At 39.3% G+C, this 23,474-nt stretch overlaps 3 protein-coding genes and 5 non-coding genes across 12 annotated transcripts in view; 7 read left to right on the forward strand and 1 right to left on the reverse strand.

Annotated features, from left to right (window-relative positions):
* Positions 1 to 18,775, reverse strand: part of LOC6543841 (sterile alpha and TIR motif-containing protein 1) — a 45,022-nt gene extending 26,247 nt beyond the window's left edge. For 2 of the 5 annotated variants that reach the window (XM_015157964.2, XM_015157965.2), the window contains exons 1-3: positions 18,136 to 18,775; positions 10,433 to 11,721; positions 10,232 to 10,356 (exon numbers count right to left, since the gene is read on the reverse strand). In XM_015157964.2, the coding sequence (XP_015013450.1) occupies positions 10,232 to 10,356; positions 10,433 to 10,916 (609 nt within the window). In that variant the 5' untranslated portion in view covers positions 10,917 to 11,721; positions 18,136 to 18,775. Of the gene's footprint in view, positions 1 to 61; positions 198 to 2,932; positions 3,231 to 5,055; positions 5,261 to 7,844; positions 8,385 to 10,231; positions 10,357 to 10,432; positions 11,722 to 18,135 lie in introns of those variants that run through there. The other 3 variants (XM_015157966.2, XM_015157961.2, XM_015157960.2) reach the window with 3 other exon arrangements.
* Positions 12,751 to 13,230, forward strand: LOC6543847. Its single transcript, XM_001971346.3, has one exon. It carries the CDS (start codon positions 12,769 to 12,771, stop codon positions 13,228 to 13,230), a length of 462 nt encoding a protein of 153 aa, XP_001971382.3. The 5' UTR covers positions 12,751 to 12,768.
* Positions 13,346 to 14,207, forward strand: LOC26526355. The gene is given in 2 exon segments (XM_015158778.2): positions 13,346 to 13,848; positions 13,850 to 14,207. Coding segments are annotated over 2 exon segments (834 nt in total). The 3' UTR covers positions 14,181 to 14,207.
* Positions 14,342 to 14,424, forward strand: Trnal-cag. The gene has a single exon. It is a non-coding gene; the product is annotated as a tRNA-Leu (tRNA).
* Positions 16,561 to 16,643, forward strand: Trnal-cag. Its single transcript has one exon. It is a non-coding gene; the product is annotated as a tRNA-Leu (tRNA).
* On the forward strand, positions 16,878 to 16,960 carry Trnal-cag. The gene has a single exon. It is a non-coding gene; the product is annotated as a tRNA-Leu (tRNA).
* A 2,960-nt stretch (positions 18,776 to 21,735) lies between the features above and the next one.
* On the forward strand, positions 21,736 to 21,818 carry Trnal-cag. Its single transcript has one exon. It is a non-coding gene; the product is annotated as a tRNA-Leu (tRNA).
* A 142-nt stretch (positions 21,819 to 21,960) lies between these two features.
* Positions 21,961 to 22,043, forward strand: Trnal-cag. Its single transcript has one exon. It is a non-coding gene; the product is annotated as a tRNA-Leu (tRNA).
* Positions 22,044 to 23,474: the final 1,431 nt, after the last annotated feature.

A 23,474-nucleotide genomic window follows, 5' to 3' on the forward strand; every position in this document is an offset into this window, starting at 1 on the left:
TTTTAGCGCCCTTAAGAAAGCTTTTCATTTAAACAATTAAACAATCTTATATAATTATTACCTTATGGTTAAAGTTATGGGCTTTTACCATGTATTTTAATCAAAGAAAGGATAGGAAAGATGCACTCCCTATGTTCACTGCATTTTTTTTTAGGTTTTTTTATTCACTATAAACATCTGTAGAACTGATTTATATATTTAATGGTTCCAAATCTTAAAATTATAGAATATTATTTTGTTTCCGTTTTATTTGCCAACACTTTACAGGAATTAACATACATTTTAATTCATTATTTAAGATAAGATTAAGATTAAGACTTGACAGGTTAATAATCACGATATTTTCGTAATTTATTATTGCGCTTCGATTTTATATATTTCAGCACTGGTATTTTGATTTCAGCTTTTGAACGCGCGACGGCGACGAACACAACTGAGTTATGAAAACTGAATGAAAAGCACAAAATCAGAGCAAAGTAAACTTGTTTGCCGCCTGCCCACCCCAAACAAGAGGGAGGGAAAGAGCGAGCAAAATAAAGAGAGAGAAACAACAACATTAGCGCTTTTTAGCATTTTAACAACACTGGCAGTGAGAAGCAGGCATTACCATCCAATAAAAAGCTTTTGAAACTTGTTGCTCGTCTCTTTAGTTTTTCTCTTCCTTAAAAACATGAGATACCGACACTTGTAAGATATATTAACATATATCGGGTATAATTGACGACTTAAATTGCTTGAACTCCCATTATTTATCCCATAGAGATCAGAGTAACACAACAGTTTCAGACTTCACCCTCTCTCTCTCTCGCCACAATTGCCCTCTCTTTCTCGCACGCAAAACCGTTGCAAATTTGAATTAAGACTTCACCCTGCTGGTTTTTTATCTTTTAATTGAGCTGAGCTGCAATTCAAGTGGACCGTGTGAGATATACGAGGCGCTCTGGGGTTTTCCCCGCTTCTGGATTTCCATCTTAATTGAATTCATTCATAAATTGCAGCTTTGAACTGCACCAACAAGTCTCTATCTGGTAAAGATCTACGAAAGTGGTCCATAATTCAGCAAATTAAATGAAAGGTTGTAATCGCTGAGGAATTGATTTTAAATGAATTAATCTAGGGAGATTTATCTATTCTACTGAAATTAAAGCGAAATGTTGAAAGGCCCGTTTGTTGAAAGTTTTTAAAATGCAATTTGTAAAATTTATATACATCCTTGTTTACTCCTTTTCCATTATAATATCTTCTCTAATTGAAATACCAAATATCGCAGTCCAATTTTAAGTCATTTTCCAACTGTAATAACAAATTTCTCAATAATGGAAATCTTAAATCAAGTGAAGGAATTATAATTTAGTTACTGCAATCCTACAGCACTGATCCTATAAACAGAGCAAAGGGGCGCCGAAAGATATCTCAACATTGCCCCAAGATGAGGAATAGACTGAGCAAAAGTAAATCCCCAGAACCACGGCATGATCGCCTGCAACATCACAGTCCGTCCGTTTGTCCGCTCATCTGTCCGTTTGTCTGTCCGTCCGTCGGACAGTCCGTTCCCCCAATTGACGTCAACGGCGCCGACTAAAGTCAGTGAGGCAGGCCGAAAGAGGCACGTACTGGAAATCAAATGTTGTAGTTTCTACATTATATAGACAAAGGCGACGTCGGCAATGGAAAGCAGGGTACAGAAATAAAACATTCGGTTCCACTTTAGAACGAGACGAAGACCAACACAAAAATCCCAAGATCCAGATCTTGTCTATATAAGCGTATACAATTATATTTTTAGAGGAGATACAAGAAATTTTTAATCAATTTAAGAGAATACTACACAGAGACTTTCTTGGCCCAGGTCGAGAGTGCAAATTGGCAGATGTTTTGTTGCTTCTGGAATCGTTCAATATCAATAGATATATGTATCTGGCCTAACCACTTTAAATGGACAACTGGAAATCCCCGAGACAACTGCAGTTGACGCATTTCCAGTCGGCACATTTGGGCCTTAATAAACAAAAGCCGCATGTAATTAATTATAAACAAAGAGCTTGCTTTCGTTCGATTTATGTGCCGGCAATTTTAATGGTTTGTGTTGTTATGTTCTCTGAATTTGCCAACGCTGTGCCACAGAAAAATAGAAGAAACGTGTTTGAAAAGTGGAAAATTAATGTTTATTTTTAATAGACTTGCGCTATTCAAAGTGTGGCACTACGCACCAAAATGCGTTTTAATTTTCAGTGTGAGTTTTTTTTATGACCGCTCATTTAACGTTTAAAACGGCATTTACAACCTGCGCTGGCTTTTAAAAATTGTTTTAAATGGATTTGGATTTTTTGTGAAAGCCGACATATGATTCCAATGGAATCCTAAATTTGTAAAATACTGTAGAAATCAAGGAACGATTTATTTAAATATGAAACAAATTGGCGTTTCCTGCTTTTATCAGGTTTTCCAATTTTTTATCAGGGGCACGTGATTTTCAGAAATTGTATTTCCAGACTTCAGATTCGCAGGCCGGATGTTTCGTTACAACTTTGTATATTTTCTATACACATAATACCACTTCAGTTTCTAGGAATCCCACTTAGTGCATTCGGAGTTATTAACGCGTTTAGACGTGCTGTTTACGTTCCCTATCTTTTGAACAAAAAAGAAAACCAGGGCCCAATGCCATTGCGTCAGAGAAGGTATCATAAAATCATGTTTTTATATAGGTAGTAAAGGTACCCATGGAATGAGCATTCTAGGTCTTTCGGGCCTTTCACTGACCCATTAGGAGATCGCTCTCGCCGTCGTCTGGTTGCTCATTTTCTGCCGGCGACGGCGCCTCGGGGTTAATGTACCCTGTGACCCAAACACTTAACACAAAACCCTCGACTACTGCGGCTCAATTGGGAAACCATTGAGGCAGTTTTGGGCGGAATTGATTGACAATTACCTGATAATGCTGCCGGGGAAATATGAGACGCGATCGCAGGGCGGCCGAGGTGTGAGTGCCACTGGCGGTGGCATTTGCCGGTTGGGTTTGGGCCAGAAGCGGACTTCTTGTCGATGTGACAACCATTGTTTATTAATTTTGTTTCACGTGGATTCACCGCACTTCGATACTCAAATTTATTCAAATTCAATCACTTGTGCTCGCATACGCTGTTTAATTTTTAGGGATTTACCCTGTGCACTCGCTGTTTGTTTACACTTTATTTATGGTGGGTTCGTTGGCATTTTTCCTAGGAATTCTTAGCAACAGAAACAAAAGAACCAAAACAAAAACATTTTTCAATAAAATAATTATTAACAAGGCAGACGATTAGCATTCCTAGGGGTTAACAGCAGAAGAAGACCGAGTAATTTATCCGCATAATCGCATTCAGAAAGTGTTTTTGGCCGAATGTATTTTACCGTTTCAGTATTGTTGCGCATAAACAATTATCAAGCATCTGGTTTTTGTGCTCGTGCTTTATTGTGATTATCTGTATATTTGTATTTATTTTTATTTCGTATTTCGTATTTTGTATTTTGTCTGCTTTTGGCAACCGTTAACCGAAAGATACGAAAGAGCCACAAAAGATCGCACTCAGAAAGGCTTACACAAGAAATGCCACAGAACTGGTTTCCGTGCCTGGCCGTGCCTGTGACAAATGTATCTGCAAGATACACAATACGCGTAACTGATTATGGATTCCTTCTATGGATAGTTTTCTGAGTATTCTCCAGATACAATGCCCAATGGAGGAGTTGCTCTTAGCAAGTTTTTCTGTGCTTCCCCAACTGATTTGTACCTCTTTTGTAAATAGCTAATCGATCGATTGATCGCTCGGAGCTGCTAATTGAGAGGTAAAAAAACAGCTGAAAATTGAATTAACTTTACAAATAATCTTAGAAAACAAAAATTAAACCAAAATAAATCTATCTTTCGATGCAGAAGAATGCGCATCAATTTCGAGCTTTATATTACAGAGAACCTAACCCCTCACTTTACGATCTTTTTAATGCTCCATAAAAGTAAACCTTTCGGCCAAATCCCCAACTCATAAATTCCAAGCCGTTCCATTGGCTTGAGCATTACATGCAAGAGATGCAAATAAGATACGTTTGACATTTACAGCTTCTTTCGGATCAGACCTTGACTCGATTCGACTTTGGTCTGGTTTTTCACACCTCTGGGCGTGGAACGAGTTCAAAGCCCACATGGAAACTCGAATGAAACATTTGAAAAGCCCACGTGTTGGGGTTTTCCCCACTTCCGTTTGCCAGAGTTTTTCGCTGGCTCTTCATGTAACTGGCTAATGAGTTTCCGCTTGGTTAATACAGCTAATGCCAACAGGCGACAAAAGGCGTTAGCCGCCTTTTCCTGTTGCACTTTTGGCACGATGAGTGTTTTTTATTTATGTTTTTTTTCTTACTGTGGGCGTTTGTCTGATTGATTTTAAGTCTGCCAAAGCGACGAAAAGCCTACGCAATAATTTCAGTTTTTGCTTTTTGAGTTTTTCCAAGCACATTCGCTTTGAGACCGGTTTTCTGCTGTTAACTCGTTTTATTAGCCCACTTAATTTTTGTTTCAACAACTTATGTAAATTTATTCTTGAATTTTCTATGAGCTGTGCACTCATTTACAAATGTAGATGCTTTTTAATATATATTGCCATTTTATATAGATTAAGGCATGCATAAAGATTGGTCCATTTATTTTTATTTTGTATGAGATTTTATATTTAGATTGAAAATTAATTTTTAACATTCATATTCCACGAATTTGTATTTCCAAGTATTTGCAGTTAAGATATTTATTTCATTTGGTGCTAATTTGTGTATATTTTTCTCAGATTTTTAGATATGTGTAGAAAATGAATAATATTTTTCCGCAGTAATTGCACATTAAGTGTTTGCAGTTTTAAGTATGTATATATATTATCCAGACTTTTTGCACATGTTTTCTTGTGTCCTAAACGTCACATGTGTGATGGCTTATTTTTAATCACATTTGTGTTTTTATTTTTAGCTCTCATTTTTATTTATGGTCACAGATCGATGGAAATATTTTTTTCTTTCACGCTTACGCACTTTTCACTACGATTTATAGCGATCCCAAGGCATTTTCGCTATTTCCCCACAATACGTTTGTACAATAAATCTATTGTATTATTTTTAAGTAGCCTTATTCTTGGATTTTCTCAGTATTTGTCGTTGTCTTCGATTCCGCTCTACGAACTCGACGTTCGAGTGTTCGACACAAGACTGACTGAGGTCTGAAATTTTATTTTGTGACTGGCTGGCTGGCTGGCTGATTGCCTCGAAAAGAGAAAATTTCAGCCGAAAGAGACGGAGTCGTGTAGTCAGACAGAAACAGAAACAGAAAAAGAGCTGAGAGTGGGTGATCGTCGAACAAGTTGTTTTTACTTGGCTTTTGGGTGCGAACTATACTCTGTTTTGATTTCTTGTTATTTGTACTTTTACATCTTTGGCTTTTCGCATTTTGGCAATGATTTGCTAGGTATTTTTCGAGGAAATCTCGGTTAGAAATTCCCCTCTCGAGCAGTCGCATTATTGTTTATATTTACCATTTATTTATTTGTACGTCTACTTTGTTTTATTTACTCGATATCTGAGCAAGCAGAAATCATCTCAAATTGATTCGAAATCGACACGTGCGTTTAAATGGGAAAAATCTATTAACATGTTTTTTCCGCGTTGTTTTTTCATATTCTTTCTTCCTTTCAATCTAATTGATTTGCGTATTTGTTTATCAGATGGTCTTTGGTACGCTTTCGCATTTGCAGGAAATGCCAAAGTGGAGCGAAAATAAGCAAAAGACTTTTGGTATAAATATGTATGCCTTGAACTGATGTACTTGTATCTGTATTTATCAGATACTCTGAACAAGTTGGCCAAAAGAAGGTCGTTTATTATTTAACTGGTTATGCAATTTATTTCAGCTAATTCATCATCTTTTCATTCACATTAATCTGTCGCATCCTTCAGCTACTTTCGCTATTCAGGTCAGAAAATTACTCACTAAAGTGTGCCAGTTTCTTTTGATCGTATTGAAAGAAATGTTTAAGTTAATCACAACTTTGTCAGGTGTCAGGTCCTTCAGGTGACTCATGTCCATTCAGCAAAACCAAAACATGAGCATGTGAGCTTTTCATTCTTTCCCAACTACAGTGAGCGCTCGAGGTAACGCACACTGTGTTGTGTAAACTTGTTGACATGAACAAATCCAGTAGCTATAGACAATATTGGCTAGATGTCATTATAAATAAATAAATATACAGGCAGTTTGAAAATAAATAAATTGAAAACCGAGATACTGGCAATGGAAATAATATCATTGAAAACACAGCGATACAGCAGTTACCATCCTAAGGTATCTATGTTCTACATCAACAAATATTTCTTTGGGTAAGTGAATAGTGTAAATATTGGCAAATTGGCTTAAAGAAAGCTATGTGACAGCAAATAATAATGTGTCTTATATCATTCCTCGTTTATAACGTTCACTTTAAGAAACCTCTACTGTACTCTTAATTTCTTCGCCACGTACATACTTGTATCTACTCGTGTATCTACGTATGAATGAATTGGCTTTCGCCTAAAACATCTCTGAGTCATCCAAAAGCCGTGCTTGGATCTCCAATAGCAACTTGTGCCGATCGAGTTGCAATGAAGAAGTTTTTAGCTGTGAGTCATCACCGTGGGAGCTTAATATCTTTTGCTGCATCCGCACCAAATACGTAACTTTCAAGCCTATGGCTACACCTTTTCCCAAAATGTGAGATACCACGCCCGATTCTTCAAGACTTCAGCTTCGGGCTTATCGTTGAATTTTTCTCAATTGGAATTTTCATGCGTAATTGATTTTTATGCATTTTCCTATCGGCATCCGAGAGATTGTTTATTTATTTATATGCAAAGCGTGCTTAACACGTTTTTCTCCTTACCCTTGGTTGCACTCGACTTTTGTGATTTATTTGTGTCTGGAAATTGGGTCACTTGGGAGTCGGAAGGGGACTACAATTCCCTGGAATATCACATTTAATCGAATGCCAGCGAGAATTGGTTTCTGCCTTTTTGGACTGAGGTAATTTATGGGTCAGACTGGGTTTTTCCCTGATCAAAATGATGACTTTGGAACAGATTAAATTTTTATTTAGTGGTTGATTGCGTTTTTAATAGTTTCCCATTGTATGCTGAACGCAAGTAATCGTAAGTATCTCGATATGAAGCACATAGTGCTTCTACCTAACATAAAATCACTCAACATGTATTTCTTCCACATATTTGTACATTTTCTGAGATTTTCGAAACATTTGATATTCCAAACCCTTTGGTAATAAGCTATTCACGGATATTATTGAACATTATTTGCGTGAATACTGACTAGAGTCAATAAACAGAATCTATTTGCCGATGCGCTTGCGTCATTTACATTTTACACTTGTTATCAAACAAGCTCTAAAGACCCTTGGCCAATGCCTTCCCTAATGCCCTCATCAGACCCACAGACTCGCATTATTGTTTACAATTTCAATTAGATGATGGTCATAAATTATGGCGGCTAATCCCGATCGCGACACCTAACAAGCATCCGCATTTTCACACACCTGAAATGCTAATGACACACCACCTGAAGCCAAAACTGAAACCGAAACCAACAACGAAACCACTTCGACAATTTGTTTTGATTTTGGCCGTGAACTGAGTAGCATATCGGAATAATTCAAGTTTGTCTTTTGTTTTTACTCTGGCAACCACATCTAGTTCCATTGCTATTCAAATCCGAGAGATACAAGCAAACACAAATGACATAATTGAGGTATTTGAGGTATTTGAGGTAGTTGAGTGGAACTAACCTTGACAGTGGGCATTAGTGGTGCATTAACTTTCATGCTGGAATCGAGATCAGATCGCTTGGTTAGCTCCCGAAAGGTTTGCTCTACGGTGGCAATGCTGGGGTTATCCAAAGTTTTTTTAATAGTATTTTTGGGGTTATCTCTCAGTGATAAACGGCGTATGCTTGCAAGACGAAATGTGCCTCTACCATCACCGGAACCACTCGATTTGGTTCGAATTCGATTTGATTTATGACCACTGCGAGGAGGGCTCTTATCGTTCCGAGTTTCCCGGCTATATTGCTGCTCTTCCTGGTGGGTAATACTCAATGTTGTTTTCTTGCACCACAAGCCGCTCAAACGATTGCCCATGCTATACGGTTTTTCACATCAACTTTCCGCGGGTGTTCAGCACGATCTAACGCTCGAGCAATTATTCTCGCGGATTTACAAAGATTCTCGTGTAGAACTCGGATACGAACGGAATAGGAATCGGAGACGAACCGGTGCGCATCTCAATTCGACAAATACTGAAAATGGAATTCTTGCCGAAAACCACAAAATGCCAGACCCAAAACACAGTTGTCCGTCAGTTTATAAGTAGCTTTTTGTGCCCCTCTCTTTTGCCTTTTTTCCCGCCAGTGTTTGCCGCTTTTTGGGGAGCTTTATAATGCGAACAGAACACAAGTTGACTTTGTTTGTATTTCGACTGGCACTATATGTATATGCCCCTCGGTCCCCAAAAACATCGGGTCTCCCCGTACTAATCGATTTTTCTCTCAACGGCACAGCACAACACTCACTGGGGCTCTCTCCTCGGAAAGAAGATTCCCCGACAAACCCAAACCCGCCAGCTAATTAATATGCTCGGGCGCTGTCATACACCCAACTTCATATAATATTAACAACAATCTTCTGCGACTCACGTTCCCAGTGTGTTTGAAGAGCTTGAAGAGCTCGAAGAGCTTGTCAAATAGTTCAGAACGGAGGGGAGAACGAAATTAATTGATCTGCAGTTGGGAAATGGCGATGGGAATACCCTAACTAATAGAAAGTATCATATAGAAATTATGAAAATACTTATGGTCACAAAATACCTTTTATTAATATTAAGTTCCCAAGGCAATTGAATGTTTTTTGTTCAATCTTGTGAGTTACAATCAAAACTTCAAAGTCAGCTGGTCATCTTATCAACTAAGGTGTAAGTGTAATGCCCTCCACTATATGGGTCATCTGTTCCCTTCTTAATTAAAAGGTTGTCGGCCCATCTAATCGCACGATGGGTGAACACGAATAGTTCTTTGTTCCCCATTGATTACCACTACGATTACTGCACTTAATCAGTTGCTCAGCTTAAAGGGTGATAGAACCATAAAGTTATCAAGCAACAAAACGACCAAGCAATCCAGTATACCTTTGGAAGGGCATTAGCAAACGAGAAATGTGCTTAACGACGCACGAGCCATGCTAAAAATCAACGCCAAATGCCGATTATTCATACCCGGTATAGCCATCCAATATTGTGGTTATAGCGCTATATACTGAGTGGGCTCGTTGGCCACGATTCTTTCCCCTTTTTCCTTCGAGCTCCCCCTTTCTAGTTCTGTTTTGAAAACGTGCTAAATGTTATTTATTAATTAAGTTGACGCTATTTTCTACCCATTTACGTAAAGCAACGCAGAGCGGGAGAGAGTTATTTCTGCTCAAAGCCGGTTTTAGGAAAGTCGCCAACTCAGGGAGTGGTTCCAGACCCCAATCCCCAAGAGTTCCCCAATCCAGACGGAGTCGCGTGTGAGGTGTGAGTTATATATTTGCTTAAATATGGCACTGTAAAGCTCATCGTGGTTTGTAGTTACTTATAGAGTGCACCCAAACAAGACATTTCATTGAATAATGAATCGATTCGTATCCATAAATAATAATATTCTTGATTTTAGAGAGAAGCCCCTGAAACATTGCGCTTTATAGTTCCCAACTAGTTCTGGCAACTGACAACAAAACGATTAACATTGAAGAAATATTGGTTTTACGCACATTTACGTCAAATTACTGCTAATACTGCAGTATTGTATTTCTCAGGCACAAGGCAGCACTTTTGTTTCAAGTGTATGCAAAACAATAATCAAAATGAGCCTAAAAAGCGGCTCAGGGGTTGTAAAAGGTAACGAATGAGGGATAACAAAAGCTTGAGTGAGAGTTTATGGACACCATAAAACCAGAGAACAGCTCCAAGTGAGTCATGACCTTTGCTCCCACTGAATGTTTATAAATAGCCATCGGCAATTATTACGAGTGGGAATTTGTAAAGTCAAAGAGCAGACCAAAGTCTCGGCAATCAGGCACTCTTGCTACCCTATATGTATCTTCTCTTTGTTATCTTAATCTAGGCAATTTTAAAAACTACTTACATTGCCGTAACTTCTGATGCTCGAAGGACTGAGGCTAAACAACCTGCCCAGCTGGTGGTGATGTGTTGGTGAACCATTGCTGTTAGCTGATGATAAGTCGGTGAACATAGGCGACTGGCAGTGCTCTATTGAAGAAAGAAGTTTAATTCGAAATAGTTACTAATAAATAGGGGCGAATCTTAAAGAATACTCAGCACTTACCACTCATCACAGGCGACATGTCCTTGGGAAAGGCGAACAGATCGTTGTTGTTCCGGATGTCCGATGAGTTCAAGGTCAGGCTGGGCTTGCGCACGCCCAGAAAGTTGGATGCTGATGAGGCACTGGAACAGCCACTGCCATAGCCCAGCCGGGAGTGGGCGGTGGTGGGCGTGACATTGGGCAGATGATGCGATTCCAGTGGCGAGGCGGACTTCGGTATGCCACTGCAGGCACCGCTGACCGCTGGAACGCGCTTCAAAATCGGTGCAGGTGGCAGTTGCGAGGGGGAGGGTCGGAAGAGCCCCACACCCGTTGGGTGGTTCAGTGGGTCACCGGGTTGCGGCTTCGGTATTGCCAAGCGAAGAGTTTGCCGCGCAGCTAGCCTTCTTCCAGGCGCGTATTTATTTCCAGGCGTCGCTGTTTGGTCAGCGCTCTCAGCGTGGTGAGATTGCGCAGTGGTAGGCGCCAGCTGTGGTGAGTTCATTATTTGATTTGCTTTTGTTTTTATCGCTGCTTTTATTTCTGAAGATACTTTTTGCTTTTGTTTATAGCTTTTGAATATTTTGTTGTAAAATGTTTTTTTTTTTTTGTGGTATAAATTATTGCTGAGATTATGTTCTCATAAAATTCAATTTTGTGAATGTAAATGATACAAAGTTGTTTTTTTTCCAAGTTTTTACACGTTTGTTTCTACAGTTTATTACGACATCCGTAACAATTTATTTTGGTTTATTTGTTGTTCAACATCGGTGTGTTTAAACGTTTCTTTATTGCTACTCCGCTAGGCACTTCTTAATTTATAGCCCTTGTTGTCAACGTTTTTTATCAATGAATTGCCCGTTGATATTGCTATGTGCGTTCACGGGAACTGCAGCGATTGCACAATTATATATGCAGAAGCGAAAGCAAATAAAGTATTATAAATTAAGTTACGTGGTTGTTCATATTGCAGTTTCTTGGAACGTGCCAATGCTGGTTTAATTTACACTCTTCCAAGTGACCCAGTTGCAGTCAATACCATATATGTAATTATTTCTTAGAGATGATAAAGGTACGCAGGATTATTTCATGCGGAAATGGTTATCTTCCAAGTTTCCAGTTGGGTCACACACTTCTCCCCTGCACTTTAACAAAGCATTTTCATTTTCTACAGCTGAACTTCGGAATTGCTACGTGGTGGTCGGGCAAATGTGAAATCTCCGACAATGAGAAATCACCGTCCAATTTTCGTGACTTTGCGTGGGACCGGCGACCATAAAAGCCACACGCCAATTAATTCTCTGGTTAATCTGTAATAAATATATACACACATATGGTCATCAGTATATAGACATAGCGAAATTCGTTTTAGCTAAATTACTTGGAAACGTGAATGAATTCTAGACTTTATTTGTCTAGAATATTGTGGGTTGAAAGATCGCTTGAATTAAGATTGCCCCTGAACTCGGTAAATAGAACATGAGCACACAGTCGAGTATAATATAGAAAAATACACGTTGAAGATTTGTTTATGGTTATGCTGCCAGCATAATCACGTAACAAATTACAAAGGTATCTTAAACCAAGGAAAAGGATATACATAGTTGATGAAAATATCAGGTAAATTGGAACACATTCATCCCTGAAATTTATTGGCAATTTATCAATTACTGAATCGTTAACCCCATGAGCAATTGCAGTCGGCAACTGCAGTGTTAAGGCCCATCCGACAACTAATTAGCAACAATGTCAGATGGAGTGCACACACTGATTGATTGCCAAACGATTGGCACGAAATAGTAAAGAGTTTTGTTGGGTTTTCGGTCCCAGGGGTTGCCAGCAATTAGTGGGGTTCCAAATCCAACTTCAGAGTCGTAGAGCGATTTGCATATGACAGGGAGATACTTGAAAACCAACAGACAGTCAGATTGAAAAAATCCAAAATTCAAATTGTGAAAAGCCGTTGGCCTCTGGTTTGCCATAAAGAGCTGCTGCAAATTTCTTGCATATTTGCGCACGGATTTACAATAAATTGCAATTATGCAAATTGAGCGAGTCGAATGTTTTCGGAGCCGTAGCTCTTCAAACGAACTCCAAAAGATGCCAGACATTAATCATGGCCAGCAATTAGCAATTATTTATATTGATGGGGCGTGTCAATATCTGGCCAATGATAAATGGTTTTTTACATTTTTGTTTGTAACTACACACATCAACCCTGGCAAAAGTTCTCGTACTTAGTTGCTTTCGATTAAATTCTATGCCATTAATCGTTGGGTCAAGTTCAGTACTAAGTTGGCCTTGCTTTCTGAAGTGCCAAAAGGATAATGAAATTGTATGTAATATTAACTACAAGCATGGACATTCAGAGTGAGACTATGAAGTCATCTTCCAAGGATTCATCCCATTCCCATGATGCCAAACGCGGGTCCTTAAAAATAGCACCCTTACTAAAACCAGTGCACAACAGTATTTCCAACAGATTTGGATTGCAGTGGTTTATGATCAACGTGGACAACTTCGAGCCTCGTCGAAAGAGGAGATACTTCATCACACTGCCGAACTTCCCCACTGCACTGCCCAGTGTCATATCGAGCAATTTGCACCTCCTAAAGTACCCTAACTGGAGCGCCATATTCCTGGCCACAACGCAGCATAACTTCAATTACTATCGAGCCCATTTCCCAATGACATCCATCGTGAAATTTTCACCCAAGAGCGAGGCGACTTCCAAACAGGAATCTCGGAAGAAAAAGCTGCGAGGATTACTTTCGCCCAAGATAAACAAAGTAAAGGACCAAACGGCAATAAAGCTATGAAACGATTTATATATATAATATGTATATGTATAAAGGAACTTATTCTTTCAAATTGGGAAATAAATGAAGTAGGCTTTGTCCTTTCATTAAAGATCAAGTGTTTATATTTATAATAATGAAAGAGCTGTTCATCAATACTCTACAATCCTTCAACGAGTTAACAGAAGATGATCAGAAAAAGTGCAAGGAGCTGTTCGAAAGACCTCTCCACCCCAAAATGCAAGAACATAAATACATGAAGTTTACGCAGGAAATTCTCGATAACCACCCAAATGAAAGTCAGGAGAAGCCGTATTTCTTGACTTTCCAGACAATAACTTTGCACATCAGCTACAGCGCTTTAATATTTAGTCTGTGTGGCGTTTTCGAAAGTTTCCATTTAGTCATTTACGTCGGAGTTTTGGAAGATGAAAAAGTACAAGAGAAGGAGGTATTTATTAGTGATATTTTGAACAACTTAATAACAAACGAGTTGCCCAAGTTGAAAAGTTTTACTATGAAATTTGTTCTACTTCACAATAATGTGATCAATAGAAATGTGGTCAAGATTTTGTCAGACATGGAGCCCAGCATCTGCAGTCAGTTTTTATTTATTGCTGATTCGGGATATTGGAGATATGCATAATCCCTATGCTCAAAATACATGTTTTGAAATATTAAACACTTCCATATCCGCAGAAAATATAGAAGAAATATTCAACAAGTATAGGAAGATAGCTAACACCAAGAACCTTCAATATCTGGAACAGTTTCTAACGGACTTCTATAACCTATCCCGAGTACTACTGGCCGACAAAGTATCCATAACACTGCACCTTTGCACCTTGGATCGAGTGGATAATTTTGAAATTATAATCCACAACCACATGAAGGCCTTTAAGGAACACATAATAACCCGAAAATTGATCTTTCAACTCTTGAGGGCATTGATCATAATCTATGACCGCTGAAGCAGCCAGGGCATCGAACTAAAAATGAAATTTATTTGACAGCCAGATTATACAAACATGGGATTTGTTGGCAAACAAATTGCGTTTATTTTTTATTTTATTTATTCGTGGTAAAAAAATTTATTTTCGGTCGAAGATGTTTTGACAACCGATGCTTGCAAGTCAGGATGGCCGAGTGGTCTAAGGCGCTGCGTTCAGGTCGCAGTCTACTCTGTAGGCGTGGGTTCGAATCCCACTTCTGACAATTATTTTTTAGAATTTTAAAAAACTGAATTTAACAAGAATTTATTTTTTCGTTATATATAGCATATACGAACACATATTTTACTTTATTATTGTAAGCCTTTATGGTATTGCTGGGTGGAGTAAAAATCCGCATCATTTACGCCCTCCTGACAATTTGCCTTCAATAAAAAGTTGAAGCCACTATCTTGTTGTTGTATAGTGGTGCTCCATTCACATGATATTGGGTAATCAGAAGGGGCATTAAAGTGCATTAGGTGTGCCGCAAACCAGCTTATCACGGCCCGAACATGACTGCGCTGCAAAGTCATTCATCAAACGTTTGACCGTGAGCAAATGGTTTGTTTGGCTATTAATGAAAGAGCGCCAGCTTCAGGTTTACGACCACAGGGATCCCCCCTCCCAGGTCAGATAAGCACTCAAATCAAAACTGCAATGAAAGCCAACCCGTCCAGACCTTGTACGAGAAATGGCGCTGATTCCCGTTTTGAATTTGTTGACGCAGTGGGTTTCGCGATATTCTCTTGCATATAGTAACCACAGAACTGACCCAGCCAAATGGCATTGAGCTCCTGCCCTGGAAATCAGAATCAGAGTCGAAATCAGAATCCAATCCAACTGTGTCAGCTTCGACTTGCGTTGTTTACAAACAAATAAGGCAAAGAGAAATGCAAGCTTAACAGCACTTCGTACGTACTAAATGGTGTCAGTTTTATATTACCCTCAGCCAATTCGGATGCCCCCACCTTTCTACAATGCTATAATGTTGTCATGCCTGTGGGTATATTTTTCCGCAGTTTAATGGTTTTTTGATGCATTCTAAATTAATAAAAATTGCGTGCGCAATTGTTGCTCGACTTGAGCAGTGCTGCTGACCCATTTCGATGATTATAAATGAGTATAACTTATCAAGCGAGACTTGCCTTGGAACTAAACTGGGTTTTAGCTGTTTGTTTGCCTCTTTTTCCGGCACCAGCACTTCGAATGCTCTGTAATTTGTTTATTTTAACTAGAAATAGGCAACAAGTTCAATGCAAAAATCATTTATCGACGCTTGTCAAAACATTCATCGATTTGATTTTACATTTTTCATTTCGATTTGGTTATTTTTGTGCGATAAACAAATAATTAGCGGGAAAATGAGCATATGCAAATTACGTCCATTCGCAAACTCAGACATCTGTCTGTGGCCATTTCTATCTGTACTATATGCGTATGAAGATGTCGGCATCAAGTCAAAGGAAAGCCATAAACAATGCCCGTCCATTCTTCGCCTGCAAATGTATTTTTCCGCGCAGTGTCAAAATCTAATTGGAATTTTTTCACTATGAACATCGAGCGGGGCGGAAAACTGTCGTCGAGTGCTGGCCAAACTCATTAAAATATCCATTTCCCCAACGAAAACGCGAACTACCGCGGCGTACAGCTTTGAGCAGTGGCAATAAATAATATAAAATATTAAAAGACAACAAAAGACGAACGCCGCTTAATGAGAAGGGTTCGGGCTCTCTTGTTTTTTTACCTCCAGTTCCGTTCCCAAGACGCGCCACGCCCCCTTGAACCGGATTATTATTAGCCAGTTCGCTTTTGGCTCGAATCGAGGAATGCTACGGGTCTTGACCTCTTTTCCAGTTACGCTTTTTGGGAAATCCGCAGAGATATAGGTATTCTGAAAGGCCTTGTTTTCTTTTGTTCGTTGGCGGCGATTGTCTGCGATTTGTACGCCAGCCCAACCCCGAAACCCAGAGATAAGATATATCTGTACGCAAGCGACTTTGTAAACAGTTGTCGGCATTTGTACAAAGTGCAACCGCAAAGCAGCTGATCGAATCGATTTAATGTGCAATTACTCCGTCACAAAATTGCACAGTTCTTGTTATTTAACTCTCGATTGGTTGTGTAATGCCAGCAAATTAACGTCCACAATTATAAGCAGCAAAATGTTGTTATATTTCCATGTTTCTCGGTTGTATTTCTCGTGAGAAAGTTAGTTAATTTGCATAAAAAACTCGCACAGTTAAAGCAGCGCGAGTTATGGCAGTTTTTTGTAAACCACTTTTTATAGCAGAACCACATGAAGGTCAAACGAATGAGCGAGCGCCATGGAAAACGCGCATTTGGTATGCTCATCTTATGTGTCAGGATGGCCGAGTGGTCTAAGGCGCTGCGTTCAGGTCGCAGTCTACTCTGTAGGCGTGGGTTCGAATCCCACTTCTGACAAGAATTTTTTTTTAACTTTTCTTGTTCAAAAGTATTAATTAGATTTAATTGTACGTAATTAGAAATTAAATAATTAACACTTCCGACAATCCATGGAATGCAGTAGCAATGTGGTCCGTTTTTATTATTGCTTCTTTAAATTTATTTGCATCCGAAAATAATGTTTTTAATTTACATAAAAACGAAATAATTACGATTTTCACACGCCATTTTCGGGTTCTCGTTACTTTCATAGTCAGGATGGCCGAGTGGTCTAAGGCGCTGCGTTCAGGTCGCAGTCTACTCTGTAGGCGTGGGTTCGAATCCCACTTCTGACAAAACCTTTTTTTCTACATTTTGTATTTATCCGTCTAATCAAATAGCTTATTTATTCAAGTTATTTTGGTCGGTTTTTAGTTGCCTTCGCCAAGAATAACAATTCGATTGCTTGAATCTAAATAAATGTGCGCGTGTGTTGGTGTACTGCTTAAGGCGTAAACAAAAACATGTGCAAAAGGCCAAAACTTCAATCAAGTGAAATGGAAATTGAAAATGTATAACGGAAAACCGTACGGGAATACGCAAATCAGATTGTTTGGCCAAGAGAGAAAGATCGCAGGCTGCGGGTCAGGCGGATAGACCATATGTATGCTTCCCGGAATTGCCAAAATTCCGCATTTGCGGCTCCATTGGGGCTCGTTGGTTTCAGACTATGTGGGTGTCATCTGTTTAGTTTTGTGGGAAAATAATTCGATTTTAATAAACTTTTTGCTTAAATTAATTGCAGCCTTTTCTCTACAATGGAGGGCGATAATCCATGGCGCCTTCGCCTCGTCTGTGTTTAACGCTTAAATTACTTGTTGTTTTACTCTTTTGTGGGTAATTTATTTGGCTGCCCTTTCATTGATTGACTTGACTTTTATGTGAGGTTTTTATAGGCGTTGCACACACTGACGTGTGTATGAGCAGAAAATCCAAAAAATCCCCAAAAATGTATACAGTTTCGGAGTTTATGACTCTGCAGAAAAACAGCCTTTATGTTCACTGAGTTACATACAAACACAGAATCTTAAGTGCACAGAAACAATTTTGTTTTGTTGAAAATCGTCTCTTTAGTTTATCTTAAAAAAAAAAAAAGCTTCCTTAGGATTTGTATTTTTATCATTTAATAAAATGAGGCATTAAATGAATTGAATAAATTTAAAAATGTTGATCTGTAAAGTTTTGTAATAGTTTTGATATCAGTGAATGACTAAATTCTTTATAATTTGGTTTGCGGTCATATAAAAGTCCATTTTTGGCAAGAATTGGTCAGCCTACAGAAATGTATACAAAACCGCGAGGGCGTACTATGAAATTAATAATAACATTTACCACAATGAATATTCCCCATATAAAAGAAACACTGTTTCAAGAAAATAGTAACTTATGTTCAATAAAAACTTCTTATAAAAACTAACATTGACCCATATATATCCCTTTACATTCTGTTACATACGGATGTTATACTTACAGAAAATGCAATTTGCGGGCGATTCAAGTGCGTTTCTCCAGCGATTTGTTGGCGTCTCGTGATAAACAACGGAAGGCGTAGCTTCTGGATGCGCGATAATCGGGGGCTGAGCACTACGTTTACCCGAAATTGTGGGATTTTGGTGTTTTTTTTTTTTGTTTTTAAAATTCCTGCAAGTCAATCAACCCGTCATTTTATGCCGTTGATATTTCATTTTTAGCGTATTCGCTTCTTTGCGTTTTTGCCTTTTGTTGCTGCTTCTCTTGTTGTTGTTGTGGTTTTTTCTGTTATTTCTGTTATTTATAGACGCACACATGGAAGCGCAGCCAAAATAAAAGCGCACGCACCAAACACAAACACACACACGCACACACACACTTGTCACAGACAGAATTTCGTAATTGCACGTCGCCGGTTGCCTGGCTGTTTCCTTCGAAACTAAAAATCTTCCTACATTACTAAACACACATTTTATAGCCCGCGTTTCGTTTTATTATTATAATCCGCAGCAGAATGTATGGAAAACACAAGCACACACCGCGACCTCCGCTTTTTCCCGCTCACAAGACGCGCGATGTTTACTGCGACGCTGCCGCCAGCCGAATGCAGGCGGAATGAAGCAGAAATGAGCTTAAAACGGCGAGAGAAGATCGTGGGCAGTGCTGCCGACCTAGCCTTTTCCCGTCAGATGTGGCTTTGTTCGCAGTGCGCTTGGATCTCATGAGAACATGTCCACACTAGCCACTTGTTGCAAATTTTTGATTTAAAAATATAAAAATATAATAAATTTATTATTAAAAATTTAATTATTATACCACATTATACCACAAAGCGTGTAAATGTATAATAAAGAGATATTATATCCGACGAAGCTGTCAGCACTGATCGCAGAATAGCTCTCAGAGAAACGAAGAGAGAGAGAGAGAGAGAGAGAGAGAGAGAGAGAAATAATTTGTTCTGTTTGTTTGCTTTAATTTCTTAATTTTTATGCGTGGGCGAGTGCTCTCTGGTTCTCCGTATCTTTTTCTCTAACTTTAAACCGCTGCACGTGCAATGCAAAACGTCAAAAATGAATAACAAAACCAATGCTATTAGTATAACATTTAAACGGACAGAGATAAACTTAACAATTTCTTCCTTTTCTTGATTTTTTAATGCGTTCATCCAGACAACATTAATTGAGTAATAAGTTGTACCTAAATAAATACTATGTTTTGAAAGATCGGCAGTACACTTAGATTTTAATAATGCGTGGGCTATGATTGGAACCTAAGTGTTTAAGAACGACAAATAGCATCTTTAATTAAGTGTGTTTCAGACAAGCAGTTGAACCGGCTTTTTCTACAACTTGTTTGCAGGTGCTTTCTTTGGACTTCACCCCCTGCAACTTCCCACCCAACTCGACATACATATATGCAAATTCGTATTTTTCTCCTCCCACTACAGACACGCCCCCACAATAATTTGTTTTATTGCGATCGTAAAAAACTGAGCAACAGAATGGGAAAAATACAGAAAATATGGTATTCGCCTGAGCCGCCAAAAGTCGAGACAATGAAACCTGTTAATTAACTTTGCTCAAATTTGGCAGAAAAGTATTGCGACAAAATAGCCAGGGCAAAAAGAAGAGTGAGCCACAATTGATTAATGCTCCACAGTCTTCAGTTTGTTTATACTCCTCCTTCATTTTATATGTGTATTTATTTTTTGGTCTTTTCTACCCGATTTGACTTTGAACTTGAAAAGGAGCATTGACTCTGTCAGTACGGAGTTGGATCAATAGAACTCTAATTGAAATATTATGGGCAGTTTCTGTAGGGGGATTCGGATATTAATTGAAGCATACTGAAGAGATTAGTCGATCAAATGTGGGATGGGTGATTATCATGTTTTTAAGAGTATTTCTGTATAAATGATTTGATTTATTAATAATTTTAGTTTAGTTCTTTACAATAATTGATTTATAAACCATTCGGTTTTTGAAAGCTACAACCTTAACGATTTATATTCCTGAAAGTTAGATTCATTTCAACTCAAAACCCCCATTTAAATATGAATGCAATTATATTAAAGAACCCGATAAATCAACGCAGCCATAAACGCGTGTCGTTTGGCTGTCCACTGTTGTGGAATAGCCATTTGTCACTTGGTATCACCGTGAATTAAACACTTTTCCCCGCCCACAAACGGCTGGTGTTAGAGCAGATTAAATCTTTGAAAACTAGACAATATCTTCATTAAATGATTTGCTCTAAAGAACTTATAGAATGACGGCCGAAGGTAATCGGGTGTTAGCCTAATCCAAACTCCATTTGCATTAGCTCGGTGCTGGAAACCCATTCAATGCCTCAGTTTAACCTTTGTGCGGCTGTGCTAACAACTCTGCTGACATATCATGGGGTTTTGGCCGGGAGGGGATTTTCCACGGTTGACCCACATACATAGCTCCCCAGAGTTCCGATATTCAGAATTCAGAATTGTTATGGTAATTTACAACCTCCAGTTAAATATTTCAGCTGCACCCTACTGTGCAGCACGCCGGGTTGCGCTTATTTATACTCGTATTTGTATTGTGATCGAGTTGACAGTAGCACAAATTTTGATTGATGACTCTTGATTGACATTCGGGCAATTTGCTAATTCTATTTCGAGTTGGCCACATGAAAATGTGTCGCCTTTAGTGGGTCACCGCGGTCCTCAAACAATTCTTATACGCGGCGATCATTAATCATAATGAGTCGAGTGCAATTGAGGTGGTCTTAGCAGTTTAGCAGCGGCTGCGTTGCTAACTAGCAAATTAATGCGAATTATGTACGCTGGGTGGCTGTTGGGAGCGAAAACTTTAATTAACTTGGGCTGTCAGGTCGAGTCGGCCGATTAACATACGCTCAGGCCTATCAAGTGTCTGCCATCAGTCTGTAAAAATGGAAAATATCCAGTCCGGTACGGGCACTCAAAGTCAAAGTGGAGCGGCTGCGTTGCGGCTCCAACTAATTGAAATGCATTGAAAGTGCGTGCGACCAGTAAATGCTGCATAAAAAAACAAACAAATACGACAGCAACAACAGCAACAATAACAGCTACTGCAGCTGCGTGTGAAATGTCAAGCGGTCCGCACTTTGGGCTAGTTGACATTTTGCCAGTTTGGCTAACCGAAAAACTACAACTTAATTACTCCTGTTTCGATCGTCAGCTTCCCCTCTACAACCCTTTCGATGAATATCGCCATTTTGCTGACTGCCATTTGTTGGGCAACAAATCGAAATATATAAAAAAAGTGACACTTGCCAATCTGCACATGTGTGATGTATGACGTTGACCCGATTTCGACCGCTTTTTATTATCATTTCCATCGCCTGCATGTTGATTTCGTGTCTTGTCTGTACGTACACACCTTTCCATGCCGCGACGAGCGGCAATTTGTCTTTGCCTCAGGGGTGCCGATTATAATAATTCATCGGGAGTGCATTCAAGCGTGGGCAGCAAGTTCAAAGTGTTATATGTGATTTTCAAACATTCGTAATACAAGGCGTATACTTGATCTTGCGGCACCACAATGCCAGCGAATCGGATTGGCCTTCTGCCACGCGAGCAGCAACTGTCAGGATGGCCGAGTGGTCTAAGGCGCTGCGTTCAGGTCGCAGTCTACTCTGTAGGCGTGGGTTCGAATCCCACTTCTGACAAGAACTTTTTGCCACTTTTTTATTTTTTTTGACCACAAAATTAAGAGCTTGAAAAGTGTCTTAGTCGAAATAATTATGTTTATAAAATTAAGACCAAACGCGCCCTTGATGAAACTAGAAATGGGCACTCGCTAGTTTAACAGTCAGGATGGCCGAGTGGTCTAAGGCGCTGCGTTCAGGTCGCAGTCTACTCTGTAGGCGTGGGTTCGAATCCCACTTCTGACAAATACTTTTTGTTCAGTTTCACTAGAAAACGATCAACTTTTTTCAGCAAACTTTTTGTAAACTCTCACAGTGATCACCAATCGTCTGGAGCATCCATTAGCTACTTTTAACGAGCCAGCGTCCCTCTCAGGGGCGCCATACAAATTACAAGTAAATCAATTTGTAACCGCCTAATTGTCAATATTCCAATCACATAATCGGCTGCCAGTCACCGGATTGCCCCCGGCTGACGGGCAGACCGACATGGCGATATAGCGAGACCACACAGGCGATGAAGCCTGGCCCCTTGGGAATTATCGCCGTCTGGCATCGCCGGCAAACACTTCTAGTTCCACATCGCCAGCTCGACTCATTCGGCTCAATCAGACAGAAATTAAAATGCTGACTGAGCGCGTTTTTGAATGCGGCCCACTCAGTAGTTCGTGCAGTAGTATTTACAATTGTTGGGTCTTGGGAAAAACAGATCAGGTCCATCTGTAATTATGCTGCTATTGTCGGTCGTAAAACGCAATCAACTGGCCACGACAATTGACAGTTTGGCTAGTGTAAAACTAGCCGTAAAATTTTATTTGCCTTAGCACTTGAGAAATTGAGGCTGGCCCGGCCATAACAGGCGAATGGGTCAATTGGCATGTGACAGCAAGAAGCTGCAAGTTGCAGGCTGCAATTTTCACAGACAATGCAAATGGACGTCTTGGAAATATGAGTGATGTGACAAGTGGATGCTTATCTGCGGCTCGACGCCCCTGTTTTTTTCGAGGGGCATGCCTCCTTTGGCTGATGAGCGCCCATTGAAATTTATGACTTCGTCGAATCGCCAATTGATTGGCTTTTAAATATCCAAGCGAAGGCTGCCAATCGCAAATTGTCCGGCCGTAATTAATGTACAAAAATCGTTTGAACGCACGCCCCAAAGCAACACCTGCAGATGTTGGTATGTATCTTTATTTATGGAAAGCTGTTAACACTTTTAATTAATTGTGGGATGGAAAAGTTGGCGGCTTAGCTACATATGTCGCGAATTTATGACACTAAAAATTGATAAGCGCAAATGCTGTCTAAATGCTAATTTCTATGAACACATTTAAAACTAGAGTTAATTGGCTTTCGAGCATTGCAAGCTAAATATATTATTTACAATCAATTAATTAAAAGGTGAGTAAACATCTAGTTATTTAGTAGTAGTTACCTAGTACACACAAAATTTGAGGCAACACATTTTTAAAAATATTTTATAGGATAAATAGTTTAAATAACTTTACTACAATGAAGTCATATAAAGAAAATTTGTGCATGGCTCTTGTACCAGTTTTTACTGTACTCGATTGAACGCTCAGCCTGATTCCGAATGGGTCAGAGCTTTCCGGTGAAGATCTCGTACGCATGGGCACAAAGCTCGCCAAAGCTGGAGAGAGACGCTCTCCAAACCGA

The sequence above is a fragment of the Drosophila erecta genome, unplaced genomic scaffold (genome assembly GCF_003286155.1).
Source record: "Drosophila erecta strain 14021-0224.00,06,07 unplaced genomic scaffold, DereRS2 tig00000021-arrow-pilon, whole genome shotgun sequence".
Lineage (NCBI taxonomy): Eukaryota > Metazoa > Arthropoda > Insecta > Diptera > Drosophilidae > Drosophila > Drosophila erecta.

Bases quoted from the DNA above. Each gene is read 5' to 3' on its own strand.
- LOC6543847 (XM_001971346.3), top strand. From the start codon at position 12,769: ATGGACATTCAGAGTGAGACTATGAAGTCATCTTCCAAGGATTCATCC.